Source organism: Halichoeres trimaculatus, unplaced genomic scaffold (genome assembly GCF_033239565.1).
Source record: "Halichoeres trimaculatus isolate MK-OKI-2021-1 unplaced genomic scaffold, fHalTri1.1 fHalTri1_scaffold_9, whole genome shotgun sequence".
Lineage (NCBI taxonomy): Eukaryota > Metazoa > Chordata > Actinopteri > Labriformes > Labridae > Halichoeres > Halichoeres trimaculatus.
In genome coordinates, this window is record NW_027437188.1 from 2464454 (window position 1) to 2479107 (window position 14654).

General features: G+C 40.9%; 2 protein-coding genes across 10 annotated transcripts in view; one reads left to right on the forward strand and one right to left on the reverse strand.

Moving 5' to 3' along the window:
- The window catches only part of git1 (G protein-coupled receptor kinase interacting ArfGAP 1), a 39908-nt gene extending 31002 nt beyond the window's left edge, over positions 1 to 8906 (reverse strand). For 2 of the 4 annotated variants that reach the window (XM_074678940.1, XM_074678939.1), the window contains exons 1-9: positions 8870 to 8898; positions 8534 to 8778; positions 5513 to 5646; positions 5064 to 5176; positions 2684 to 2789; positions 2407 to 2493; positions 2162 to 2292; positions 1942 to 2036; positions 1762 to 1804 (exon numbers count right to left, since the gene is read on the reverse strand). In XM_074678940.1, coding sequence (XP_074535041.1) covers positions 1762 to 1804; positions 1942 to 2036; positions 2162 to 2292; positions 2407 to 2493; positions 2684 to 2789; positions 5064 to 5176; positions 5513 to 5646; positions 8534 to 8585 — 761 coding nt within the window. In that variant the 5' untranslated portion in view covers positions 8586 to 8778; positions 8870 to 8898. Of the gene's footprint in view, positions 1 to 1761; positions 1805 to 1941; positions 2037 to 2161; positions 2293 to 2406; positions 2494 to 2683; positions 2790 to 5063; positions 5177 to 5512; positions 5647 to 8533; positions 8779 to 8869 lie in introns of all 4 variants that reach the window. The other 2 variants (XM_074678937.1, XM_074678938.1) reach the window with 2 other exon arrangements.
- A 439-nt stretch (positions 8907 to 9345) lies between these two features.
- ankrd13b (ankyrin repeat domain 13B) overlaps positions 9346 to 14654 on the forward strand; it is a 49308-nt gene continuing 43999 nt past the window's right edge. For 4 of the 6 annotated variants that reach the window (XR_012599096.1, XM_074679225.1, XM_074679226.1 and 1 more), the window contains exon 1: positions 9347 to 9768. Coding sequence is in view for 4 of the 6 variants with exons in the window: in XM_074679225.1 (XP_074535326.1) it covers positions 9661 to 9768 (108 nt within the window). In the remaining 2 variants the exon portion in view is untranslated. Of the gene's footprint in view, positions 9769 to 14654 lie in introns of all 6 variants that reach the window. The other 2 variants (XR_012599097.1, XM_074679228.1) reach the window with 1 other exon arrangement.

Here is a 14654-nt window from a genome sequence, read left to right on the forward strand (position 1 = left end):
CTCTTAACTTCATTCAAATGCCTTTACGCATATGTTTATTAAACAGCTCCCAGGCTCATAAAGTTCAATGAAAACTTAAAAAAAATTCTTCTGTCACCAATCAGATAGTACTGTGGGTGGGACAATGCTAGAGACAGAGTAGCGAGGCACAGCAAGCGCAAACAAATTTTTTAGTTCAGCTGACTGAGCACAAAACATGATAAAAACTAGGGATAGATCGATTATTGGCCGGGCCAATTATCGGGCAGATATTTGGTATTTTGAGGCATATCGGCATTTGCCTTTTTTGTAATCCGATGGCCGATAAGAAACCCATTCAAACTGTGTTGTTTTGGCTCTGATGCAGCCTTGCTGCTGTCTGCAGTCACTTCTCAGTCCCCAGTACAGTCCCACCCACAGGACTATCTGATAGGATACAAGCAGAGTCATGGCTCAGGTAAAAGCTAATCAGCATTGAAGGCTGTGCGCTCTCTCTCACACACACAACGTTGACAAAAAAAGGTTTTGCCAAGAGGAGAAACTCTGGATAGCAGATATATGTTTTGAAGGTAAGTTAGGGTTAGTAATAACTAAATTGTAATAAACTTCCAGTCTTCTGTAACTCACAACAAACGTTATTGTAAGCCCAATAATGTTATATAAACATAAGCGGCAGCTCTCCTCACTGACAGTTCCTCCAGACGTGTCCGCTGATCACATGAATTCAGGTTGCTGATAATACTGATATGGAAAAAGTCATAGTAAAAGTATGTGTGTGGGAGAGTAGAAACCTAATGAACTCTATTCTCCCCTCCCTGAACGTATGTGCACAGCTCGGCAGATCGCTGAACAGTTCATAGTGAAATGGGAGACAATTGTTGTTGATTAGAAGTCCTAGATGGTGAAAACATTCAAAAACAGTCACATGAAAACTAAACAAGAAATTAATTCAACTGCATTGCATACCTGTAAAAGGCAGCACAAACTCAATTCTGTCCAGTTTTATTGCAGTTACATTGAAATTTTGGAAAACTTTATTTACGGTGGAAAACTTTAGCAATTTATTTTTTTAAGTTTTCATGTAATTGTATAAAATATGCGGCTAAGCCTGGGAGCTGTTTAATAAACATATGCTTGAAGGCATTTGAATGCAGTTAAGTGTTGGATTTTGTATTATTCAAAATTTTAACGCCAATATTTTCACTTTGACTACAAATTAATATCGGATATCTGCCTCCTTGCCCACTAATAATCGGTATTGGAATCAACCCTAAAAAATCTGTATCGGTCTGTCGCTAATAAAAACCATGTCTATAATTAAAATGAGAATTACCCTGAAGAAACAGGACCCTAAAAATGATTGCGCTTAAAATTTACAGTGTGTACAAAAACTTTGGCTAAGCAGAGTTATGCCGAACCTAATCCTTTGTTTCCTGAATGAATATGTCTGAAGCTCTCAGATCAAGCCTGCAGATTGTTACCAGTATACATCATTGCAGGTATTGGTGAGGCTTACATTATCATTTACAATAGGCGGCAATCTTAACTATGTAGCTGCTTTTTTTTCATTACTCAAATACATTTGTGGAAAAGATCCACATCCTGTAGTGCCACCCTCAGGCCAGGACACTGAATTGCAACAGCAATAAATACTAAGTGCCATAAACAGTCAGGGGAATTGTGGCAACTTAAACAGCTGCAAAATTCAAGTATGTCTTTACAGATGTTTCATACAAGGTGGTTAAAACTGCTTGAATACAAAAATAACATTAAGGGTCATACCTGTCTGCCATTTGGGGAATGATATAATGCCCATTTTTGTGGTCTGAGAAGAACAGAGAGGAAAAGAGGGGACGGAAAGAAAGAGAGGGCACTTTATCAACTGGTCTTACCCGTTTGGCACAAAATTAACCACTATACTGAGGTGCAAACAAGTAGCTAAGGAACTAATGCAGGAAGTACCTGGTCGCCGTCCACATAGGTAGAATGCTAGTCTGTCTGTTAGTTCATACTGGCATTCAACAAGCCTTTCTGCTAGCTCCAAATGGCCAGCCTGCCTGAAACACACACAAAAACAAGTAGTAATATATTGCCCTTTTCCTTTCTTTAATGTTTTTCCTCTCCACCAACAAGCACAATACATAATTATAGTTTTAATTTTTGTGCATCTGCTGTCATGTACCTTGCATAGTCCATAGGTGTGCGTCCATTAATGTCAGGTGCCCCAGGATCTGCACCATACACCACTAGCAGTTCAGCCTGCAGGTTCTGGCCTGCTTTGGCTGCCACATGGAGAGGTGTAGTGCCCTTTTCCTGGATGTTAAACAGAAACAACCATACACACAATATCAGGACTGGCCAAAGAAATTTACCAAAACACCTAACTCATTCATTGAAAGGTGGATTGACATTAAGAACTTTTCTGACCGGATGGAAGAAGTTAGCTTGAGCGCCCAGAGACAGTAGTCGAAGGCACGTCTCTAAACTCCCTGTACGCACACTGGAGTGGAGTTGCTTATCAAGAAAAAAAAAACAAAGGAAAAAAATGAGAAACACACCCTCATACCACTGTCATACTGGTAAGGGCATCTGTACAGAGTTTATTGAGATTCTTTATGAAATAATATGCACTTATGAATCATTTGTACTTATACCTAGTTTCATACATTTTCAGTCCCCTGGCTGCTTAATTTTGAGCCCCTACCTTACTGAGGTCTTTAGTGGTTACACCATCATCTTCTCGGCAGGGCAGCTTGTGCACGAATGCCAGCATCTGGTACTTGGCTCTGATGAACTCTGACTTTGTGGGACTACAACACAAGATGAGAATGTAACTTTTTCCACAACAGCTCACTGAATAGCTGTTTATATTGCCATTAACCTCTTGTTCTTTCTTTCAAAGTGCTCTGGAAAACCTATTTTTCATAGCTAATATGATCACTAAACCGTGATGCAAACAATGGAAAGGCAGTAGACTCCATCTTAAACCAGAGCATTGATGCACAACGCAAGTGCAATTGTCATTTCCTGTCTGACTCAGTCTTTATTTTCATGTCCATTTTGTAAATAAAATACAGAATGGAGCTGCATTCTTCTACAAACACTGGGATGTGTAACTCTGAAGAGCCCAACAATCAAATGGTCAAGTGCGCTGTCGGATTGAGAAGCTACATTATTTTCAGCTAAAAATTTGAAGTATTTGAGAAGTAAAAGAAGTTTAAGGACACGGTCACACTGGCCAATCGTGCCATGCCTAAGCACGCTTCAGCCCTAAAGCACGTTTGGAATGGCCAGTGTGACCGCAACCGTGCCGTGCTTGAGCACGATTTGCTTCTGTGCTTCGGCACACTTCAAAGAGGTGGGCTTCAGCACGGTTTACTTCATGCATGAGCACAAGCACGCGGACAGCGCGTGCGATCCATTACGTATGATCGCCGTGAGCGCATCTCTCGACAATCATTTTAAACAAAGCAGGGGTGTTAGAGGGCTGTGTCAGGCGAAAACAACTCACTATAAGTCCATATGTCTCTAATAAAGTTGTAGCAGTGCTCTCTGTGTCTCACTGTGCTGACTCTGATGTGATCGTGCTTCATGTAAACAGACACTTCACGATGACTTAGGCGGGCCATGCGCGTGTGATACCTGCTAAAGTCTGGTTGACGTAGGAGTAGTGTGACCGCTGACCGTAATCTACCGCTGGGGAACAGCGCTGCGGGGGGGCAATAGTGCTTAAGCACAGCACGGTTTGGATGGCCAGTGTGACCATACTCTAAAAGAAATAACCAAAAAGCCAAAGCAATTCTCAGGAAAATTGATGAATTTATGGCTTTTGATGATCAGCCAGTCTCTGGAAGTTAACGATGGCCAATGAATTTTCAAATACTTGAATAGTCATTAACATCAAAAAATCGATTGGTTCATATAACGATGGCCTAGTCTTGTCTATGGCAGGTCACAGTTTTATACCAAATGCTGGAGCTGTTATGCGTCAGTTTAAAACAAAAGTAGGTCAAGCAGGACAGGAAGTTGTTCACAGAACCATCTAAAAAGCCCAGTGACTTTCAAAATAAAACAAGCTGTGTCCAAACCAGATAATATTTAACTTGACTATGGCAACAAGAAGAGAAGACATTCAAATATCAGTTGGGAAGTGCAGAAACGCCTTCAAAACATAAATGAACAGACACGCAAAGCCATGTGACGGTAAGGCATGCAGCGGAAAATGCTGTGCTGTCTGCAGATAAACAGTCAGTGGTAGGTTTCATCACCCAAGAAGTTAGTTTGATGATTGATGTGCAGGGGTGGGGTTCTTTGAAAAATTGTAGAATAGTTATAAGCAAAATGTTCATCCCTCCTGGGCGGTAGTCCAATGAGTATGCTCAGTTTGATGGTGCAGGGGCTAGATGAAGACTACAAAATGCAAAAGACGACGCTCCATTCACAGAGCACAGGTAATAAGATCAACGCTGTGGAAGAATGAGGAGTCGCTAGCCTTGGCTGTATGGTGTAGACCCTACTGCTCGCCCTAGACAAGGCTGTGCTTGAGCCAAAGTAGCATATATGACTGTGGTGTCATTGCACCTAAAATTGTAGGACATTTTAGCATTCTCATGTAGTGGATACAAAAGGATATCTGTCAGGGCCCACAATACTCATTAGCCCAGAGACACACCAATGTCCAATGAGAAAGAAATGGGGATTCAAGACGGAAAACTATTTAAAGCAGGGATGTCAAACTCGTGCCATGGAGGGCCAAGAGGCTGCAGGTTTTCCTTCCAACCAGAAAACTCCACCAGCTGATTCCACTGATTACCTCACCTTCAAGCAGAGAGCAGGGACTAATCAGTGAAACCAGCTGGTGAAGTTTTTGGTTGGATAGAAAACCTGCAGCCTCTTGGCCCTCCATGGCACAAGTTTGACATCCCTGATTTAAAGGATTTTAAGACTCAATCAGCTCTGTTCTGAACAGTGATATTTCCATGCAGCAGAGTACAGCATCATAAGCAACAGTACAATTTCAGTACAGCACATGTGACATGTGATGGTTTGCTTTATTCACTGTGAGCCTAAAGAAGAATACATACTGAACTTTGTCCTGGGGGTTTGGTTTCCGACGCCCACTTTGCACCTGAGAGGGGTCAAGGAGACTGTGTTCCCATATTGAGTTGGCCCCGTTACTTGCCAAAGTCTGAACCATCTGAAACATACACACATACAAAGCATTGACTCCCTGGTGGTTTGCCATCTTGCATGGCCATATCACAAGATTATTCCTAAGTAAGTCACCCTTCAGCTATTGTACTCCATGTTTCAATACTTTAGGAAAAAAAAACAAAACCTAAAAATAAACACAAACAGGTGCATGCATAACATTATGCATCAATACAAAATCCAATTACAATTCAAATTTGCTGGCAAATGACCTGTCAGGGTCAGTCAAATGCAGGAACTTTATGATATAATTGCTGTATTTTAGGCATTTACTCTAAGTTATACTTTTCTCTTTTACTATCTCTACGTTTCTATGACAAACCTGTAGTAGTGCAGGAGGCCATCCACTGTGCCTCAGATGCTTGACTATGGAGATATGTCGTCCCAAGCTGCGGTGGATCGAACAGCATTCATCACAGATCAGGACCCCTCTGTTGATACTCGTCCAGCCAGGATCTGTTAAACAAACATAAAGAGATTATTTTTTATAATTTTTAAAGCATTTCATGAGAGATGTGAAGGGTCAATTGTTCATATTTCCTCTACTGCATTAACTTTAGATTGCAGTACCAAGTCTGTATACCAATAAAATCCTGAATGTGTAAAAACCTGTGATACCCAAGTAGCACAGTGTGGTGGTAAGTCTTAATTAAAGCTTTATGCTCTGATGTCACGTGCTGTTATAAACACAGCATCTTTTTCCTGTCCTTAACTGTCTGGGTGAGTGGTGCCAGTGGATCAGCTAGATGCGCTGCATGTTCCCATTTTTTAATGACATTCATACCAAAGCAAAATGCTGCACATCATACCCCCTCTCTTTTCACTTCATTTGGTTTGATCGAAAAAAAAAAAAAAAAAAACCTCTCAATAATATATTTCCTTGAGTTTCTAAGCCACATATTTTGAAAAATTTTATTCTTTCCCTATCCTGTCAACTCTGCCTGAAGTGCTGAATTTAAAAATTATGAGAATCCGCTTCACTAGATATTTTAAAAGTATATTACAATAGTATTCTTGATGTTTGAGGTGTCGTGAAGTGGACTGCAGTGCCTGCCATCTTTTGGCCCTGGAATCTCATGCATTGCACACAGTATTGAAGATGTGACTCTTAACAAGGCGTGTGTTTGTTATGGTATGGAGATCAGATCTTCTTTATACCAATAGGTTTCTTTCTTCAAGTCAACTTCTCACTGGATATAACATGATGAGGTAAGGATTTTATCAACATTTTATCAGCAGTTACATAGTACTGTTGTTTGAAACGTAACAATCAGTAAACACTGTCAGTTTCTATGTAGTTTAGTAGCCAGCTATATATAGCGCTACTGGCAGCCTGTTGCTCTGAGATGTGTCTGTACTGTGTAACAATAGTAGATCCTGGTTAGGTCCTGCCAGTCATCTACCAAGCAGAGCGAACCTAACCCCAGTCCTCATTTTTTCATAGACTCTGAGGTCTGAACAGACCATTTCAGAATAACTGCTGCATGTGGGTGGAATGAACACTTTCACAAACAGTTTGGCCCCTGTGTGTTGGCCTGTAGTCCGTGCTCTATCACTCTCCTGTTAAGCTTTCTTCTGCTCTTCTATCCTTTTTCTTTTTCTGTCTGACAGTTCGGCTCCAGTGTCCACCATCACCACAAAATTAATCACAGAAATCGTTTTCAGTAGAGAAAAACACAGATCTCTCTTGTCTGTTATAAACTTCATCAGCCAGCATAGTCTTGTCATGGAGACCTAGACGTGCGGTAAACCAATCCAGCCCTGTTCAACCCAATCAGTCAAAATAATAATAACCTACACTGGAGCTTATAATCTCAATTTGAACTGTGGATTAGGATCATGCGTATATCTAGAATGGAGACTTTTTCAAGATCACTTTCAAACTCCTCACAGCCCCCTTAAATTAAAAGTTGATGATAGACACAGTTTTGCTATCAACTTTACTTCTGCGTTACAACACTGCAAACTAGCATGGTTGTTAGAAAAAAAGCTTCAAATAAAAGCCCTACAACATATTACGCTCCAAAGCAGTGGGCAGTATGCAGTACAAACAACGTTCAAAACACCTGGGAAGGGGAGCAAGATAGAGAGAAGGGCAACAGTCCTACATGCACAGGTGAGAAGATTCCAACAAAACAGTGACTCTCTTTCTCTCTCGCTTTCTCTCTCTCCCCCTCTCTCTCACTCTCTCACACACACACACACACACACACACACACACACACACACACACACACACACACACACACACAATTAAGAGCATCACAGAGATTATAAAACCAAGTTGAGCTATACCTGGCTAGGCAAAGAGAGGGGTGCAACGCATCGGAACCTTTACAACAAACACTGCATAAGAAACTTAAAAAGTATGTTACTGCTTTCGCTACTCATCCGTGTTGAGAACATAATACACTGTATAGCTTCTAAAATGGCTGAGTTTGAATCTTGAGCCCCCAAGAAAAAAAGGAATTTCGTAATAATTATATGTAATAACTTAAAGGGCCGTCTCTGAGTCAACTTTCTTTCTTTTTTTTTTGTTTAAACCGTGTTAGACCATTCCTCAGAGCCGGTGACTACCACCTTTAAAGACAACTGGTTAAGGCTCTGAACTAAGTAGAAGAATTTCTTTCAAAAACATTATTCTCAAAGGGCTTTGCTCACTCCTTCGTGTCCTGAAATAAGAATTGTCTAATTTCAGTAGTTTGACAAGTAGCTGAAGCGTTAGCTAAATCGGTTCTCAACAGTGCTGGCGATTAGCAAAAAGTTAGCTAGACCAGCTAAAGTTGTAGCTACACAACCAATGCTAACCTGGTATGCAATCATAAAAATATCGGTTAACAAGTAACGCTTACACAACAGTCCTTCAAAAACATCTGGATGCTGTTTGTCTCAACATTTGGTATGAGCTAGGAACATTTAAAGTTACGCCACACTTGGTCAAACACGCATGCTTGTTAGCCAGGCTATGCTAAGGCGCTAAGTAGCCAATCCTAGTCGCAGGCATCAAAACAAACGGCGACTCAAGTGGGGGTTTGACGTAATGTTGACATTACAGTGCAGTATATCCTTTGGAATGCGTTCGGTGAAGTAAATTAACATTCCTTCAAGCGGACCTCATCTACAACAAATGTCTACCTAAGCCCAATACAGTACTGAGTATAACGACGCCTGTTTTATACAGTTTATATGGGGCCTTGGCGACGCAGGGAAGCCCAGAGTTGGTTTCCTGCTCTGAGGACCCGCTGACAGCGGCTGTAGCTTCGTCCTATTTTTCCACCAAGACGCACCCCTGCTAAACACGGGGGTTGACTTTTTCACCCGCCCCCACACACCTTTAACATACCTGGCGCACTGCAGTCTGCGCAGACCTCTGTCCTTTGAAGCTTTCTCGACATCGCGAAAGTCGCTGTAATCTGGAGGTGAATGAAAGCGATGATGTGGTTCGCCCCTTCCCTCCCCCGTTACCGTCCAACGTCTGCCGTCAACCGGTGCGGCCCCTAAATCCCCGGAAGCCGATCGCTGAGCTGGTCTTCCCCGGGAGGCTGACAGTTGAATTCTGCTGCCTCTTAACCCACATCCACTCGGAAGCTGAAAGAATTTGCACAATAGCTGATTTTAATTTGGCATAGTTCACGTCGGTGTATTAACCGCATTCTGTAAGCAGCAGAAGATGCACTACCTTCACTTAGCCAGGAGACGGCAGCTCTCTACTTGTCAGTTTTCTTACACACACACACACACACACACACACACACACACACACACACACACACACACACACACACACACACACACACACACACACACGCCACCATTGCAGTCTTAAAGGAGATGCTGTAAGAATTAAATTGTATTCATTTATTTTCTATTTATTTCGATCGCTAAAAGCATTTCTTTACGTCAAAAGGTTTCTCAAATAAACATGTTCAAACTTTCAATATGATCACATATAAGGGTTCAATTAAAGAAGAATTATTAAAATAGTTAATTTAAATATAGTCTAATGTTTTCAATCAGCTGCAAAACTAAATTCTTAAATTAATTCATTTCTCTTTTTAAATTTGTGTTGAATGTTGTAAATGACTAATCTTAAAACAGTTGTCTATGGATTGGCCGGAGTGTGCGCACATTTCATTGCGGTTTGTCAACCCATATTTATCAGCACCGAGGAGGCTGGGGGGAGGAAGAGCGCAGAAGAAGTGAAGTGGGAGAGAAGGAAAAGGGGAGGGCGGAAGAGCGGATGGCCAAAGAGAGGTGTAGCCCAACCTTTTGAGACAATCATACGAGAGTTTTTATTTTCATAAACGACATCTTCGCTGTATGCTTATCAATTTAAGCCAAGTGATCAGCACCGTTGCCGTCGTCTGCTGCTGCGATACCTTTTGGGCATCACGTCGATAAAGGATGACGAGACGGATCATATTAATTTAGTTGCAATATAGTCTATAAACGAAGGAAAATTATGACCCGATGATGATTCCTGCAAAGAAGACACCAGAGAAGATTCGTTACCCGATCCATTATTTGGTATGGCACAACAAACACCGACAGCTCGAGAAAGCTCTGGCGAACGAGCAGGTGAGATACGGAACGCAATGCAATAGCCATTATCACTGCTTTGTGAAAGGATATGCCTTTGTCTTTTTGAGTGTCAACAATTTAGACAAAAAGGTGGTACCGCTGTCACCCACCTCGCGGATACATTAGCCTAAACCAATAAGAAGAGTCCAGTTTTACTGCTTTTCAAAGACAAGGGGAATATTGGTGTTCGTCGGTGGGGTGGGGTGGGGGGGTCTGAGAGCCAGTGTTCACGATTTGATTTGACACTAAATGTAAAACATTTTCTGTAAACAGGAGTTAATTTATGGAAAAAATCTTTGTGTGTGTGTGTGTGTGTGTGTGTTGTGTGTGAATTCAACACAGTTGACACGCCAATGGCACGACAAAGATTTCTTTTACTAAGATCAAAAGCATCCAAAAATAAATGATTATAATAATTATTATTGTCATTAACAATAATGATGATGATAATAATAACAATAATAATAATAATAATAATAATAATAATAATAATAATAATAATAATAATAATAAATTCCCTGAGTTTAAAAAAGGTAAGAAGAAAATTAAAACTATAAAGCAAATTCAAGCAGTTCTATATGGCGGGCCGTTTAGGACAAAACGCACCAAAACCTACACACACACTCACAATGGATTCACACACACACTGACGATTGGCACATATAGACTGAAACAAGGAAAAAAACACCAAAAATCTGTACATACACCCACAGTTTACACACACTCACACTGATAATGGTTACTTACACACTGTAAAAAAAAAAAGGCTAAACACATTAAAAGCTGCATACACACACCGACAATAGGCACATACAAACTAAAGATATGCACACACAACTGCACTCTGAGTATTCACACAAACTGATAATGGGTATATATGCACACCAGTGGCGAACCGTGAGTACTACAGCTGGGCCTTCACCTCAGCCCTCACAGCCCAGAAAAGAAATCGTCGCGGAAAAAAGTAGTTAACATAAAACATTTTCATTGAATAAATTAAATAAAAAAAGAGGCTTTACATAAAACAATGACTAACATTATGAATTGAGTTTACAAAACTTTCTAAAATAACCTAAAATGATGAAGAAAACGTCTTTAGTTTTTATCTTTGTCAATCTGTGTCATACATAAACTCGTTACTTTTACCCATCGAGAGTACTGACAGGCTGCCAACACTCCTGAATATGGAGGGAGTCTCCCATTTTTTTAAACCCCTTCTCTGGCTGTTCTCCTGGCTTGTGATTTCTCCTGGTTGTTCCCCAACTTTAAGTATGCTCCTGTGATCGCTAATATTTTTTGAAAGTGAATCAAGTCCCGTACTTGGGCGTTATATCGAAAACTCAAAAACCATCCACCCCCTCCCTCTTAGTTGGTTTGATCCAGAGACGCTGCAGGAGACCTCAGAGACGGAGACAGATAACGGTGCTGCACTTGTTGATGAAGAGTTTATCAGAGCCTTAGCTGTTTTCTATCTTTCTTTGTTGGTGTTGACATGTCGTGAGTTAAACTAACGTAGCTCTGCTCTAACGCAGCATCCTCTTCAATCAGGAGAGTCTAGAGCAGCGTGAATCATATAGTGAGAAGACTGACTCTAAAATAGTGAAACATGTGTCGTTATGAAGTTCTGTCTGTCTTCGGTGTGTGATGCACATACGAGCAGCACATGTACGCGACAGCGCTCTGTCTTTAGAACAGGGGAGAGTTCAGGTGGAGGAGACTGACTGAGCCAGTGAAAGACAGGAATAATTCAAACCACAATGGCCCTTACAGTGCCCGTGATAGATGGAGTATTAAGACATAAGCACTCGCACGAGCGCGACCAGATGAAATTTTTACTCGCACACGCTGAAAAAATGCTAACAAGCTAGCCACAACTTCGCTCTTGTCTCCTGCCATTCCTTTCACCGCTCTCACCTCTCTGCCCACTGTTCGGACTTCACGAAGGCCTATGCTCTTCTGTTTTTGTCCCGCCCCCCAAAAAATCAAATCGTGATTGGTCGATTTTCCTGTCACTCTCCAAACCAAAACATACAGCCTGGCCTTCATGAAGTCCTAACCACTTAACGAGCCAGCAAACGGGGCTCCGATAGAGATAACGTGTTTCAAGACAGTAACCCTTTCATTGCTGAAGTGAACTTTGCAGTACACTTAATTTTAAAACTTACATGATGTATTAAATGTATTTTATTCAACTAAATGAGAAATTATATACATATATAGATATATGATACGTATATTTTTGATCCAGATTTTTTAAGGCCTTCTCTGAAGGCCTAGAAGTCCCTGAAGGTTCCCCACTGATGCACACACAAAAAATATGCACACACACTGACAATGGAATCATACACAATAAACATTTTCACACATTGAAAACCTGTACACAAGCACACATCACCACGGACCACCTTTCACACAGGGGGGAAATAGCTTCCATGTCTATGTAAACTTGAACTACTGATCTTGTGTGTGGGTGTGTGCGTGCGTGTGTGTTGGTGTGAGTGTAAAATACATTCATTGCGCCCGGAAGCTCCAGTCGGTGTAACCGGAAGCACCTGAAACTGCTTGTTGACAGCTTGTTTAAATCCGCCAATGGCACAGCTACTTCCGACTCTGCTGTTTCAAAATATTTGTCTCTTTATTATAAATAGTTCATAACCTATACTATAGAAACTTCACACTTGAAGGACAAGGACTTATTGTTCATTATTTTTGCGTAAATTAACCATCTATCAGAACAAACCACCTCACTCACTTGATAAATTAAGAGTTTCGCCATGTTTGCATCTATTTTATTCTGAAAGCTTTGACAGGAAGTCCTGGTATCCAATCCAGCGTTGGACGCTCACCTCACTCTTGACTTCAATCATGACAGAGCGGGATGCTTAATGGTGAGCATCAATGGCCGCAGGTAGGCAAACCGAGGAGGCTCTTGCTGTTTTGAGGAGGCAACTGGGTTCACCAGACCTCATGAACTGTCTGGTAAACCAAGACACCTCTGGAAGTACAAGCAGTGATGTTTGAGTAAATAACCAGAACAGTGAGATGAACATATTGTTTAGGCCAAACCAATGCCTAAATGTTAACATGAGGAGTGAACCGCTCCTTGGACCTGTTGCTGAACAGACCCCGCTCAGTTCAGTGGCTGGGGTAGGTCGAAGGCAAAGAGAAGGTGGGTAACATTAGAATCCATGTATGGTTCTTTCTTTTCTGTTTCAAAACAAACAAACAAACAAAAAAAAAATGAAATATTGAGTTGTTTTTCTGTTTTAAAACCAAAATGGAATAACAGAAAAACAGGAAAAAACACGTTTTTCTGTCCTGGTTTTAAAAATGGAAAAATGTAAACTCAATATAAAAATTAGACAAATAACTCACATTGAAGATTTATACAGACATGCTCCTGAGCTTTTTTTTTTTTTTTAATAAGTAACATATCTGACAATCCACTCCATCTTATCCGCGTGCATCTGCGCACTCCCGTGTGTTTCAATGAGACAGTCAGTGTACAGTCTGCTGCTGTCTGATCTGCTCTCAGATGCTCACCTTTAAGCTTCCCGCTCTGTCATGATCTTAGTCAAGAGTGAGGTGAGCGTCCAACGCTGGATTGGATACCAGGACTTTTTGTCAAAGCTTTCAGAATAAAATAGATGCAAACATGGCGAAACTCTTAATTTATCAAGTGAGTGAGGTGGTTTGTTCTGATAGATGGTTAATTTACGCAAAAATAATGAACAATAAGTCCTTGTCATTCAAATGTAAAGTCTCTATAGTATAGGTTATGAATTATTTATGATAAAGAGACAAGTATTTTGAAACAGCAGAGTTGGAAGTAGCTGTGCCATTGGCGGATTTAAACAAGCTGTTAACAAGCAGTTTCAGGTGCTTCCGGTTACACCGACTGGAGCTTCCGGGCGCAATGAATGTATTTTACACTCACACGAACACACACACGCACGCACACACACACACACACACACACACACACACACACACACACACACACACACACACACACACACACAAGATCAGTAGTTGAAGTTTGAAGAGTGGGTGTATGTACAGATTTTTGGTGTTTTTTTCCTTGTTTCACTCTACATATGCCAATCGTCAGTGTGTGTGGGTGAATCCATTGTGAGTGTGTGTGCAGGTTTTTGATGCGTTTTGTCCTAAACGGCCTGCCATAGTTCACCTACTGATTCCAAATTCCAAACAGTGTTGTTTGCAAACTTGACAGATAATATGCTTTTCAAAGCAAACTTTTAATGTCCACCTTCTCTTCTCCTTTTTTTTGTTTTTTAAAACAGAAAATATATTCCTTTGTAAGGTAAACAGTGAAGGCTCTGTTTTAGTATATGGGTTAAGAGCATCAACTGTGTTTTTTTGAACAAACCATGTGTCCACACCAGGGGTCACTAACGCGCTGCCCTTGGTCACCTAGATGCCTGTAAGAACCACTGTAGGTGCCTGGGAGGCATGTTCCAAAAAACAGTGCTGGTCACAATGGAGCTCCTTCCAAAAATGTATATATGTTTTCTGCCATCATTGCTGTGTAAATCATTAATAATGACTGTGGAAAAGTTAATACTGACATGTGAGAAGCTTCTCCCCATAGTATCACAAATATCAATCAAACTCAATCAAACTTTATTTATAAAGAACTTTCATGCACAATGGTGGCAACACAAAGTGCTTGACAAATCAAACAAAACTAAAAAAAGCAAACAACAACAACCAAAAAACACACATCAGTGTACCCTCCATCTCTAACCCACCAACCCACACCCATAGTGCAAAGGGTGAACATAGTTGATTAAAATCCCTGCAGATGACCTGAGAAACTGTGGAAATGCTATTTAGAGACCTTTATGAGGAAACATTGAAGG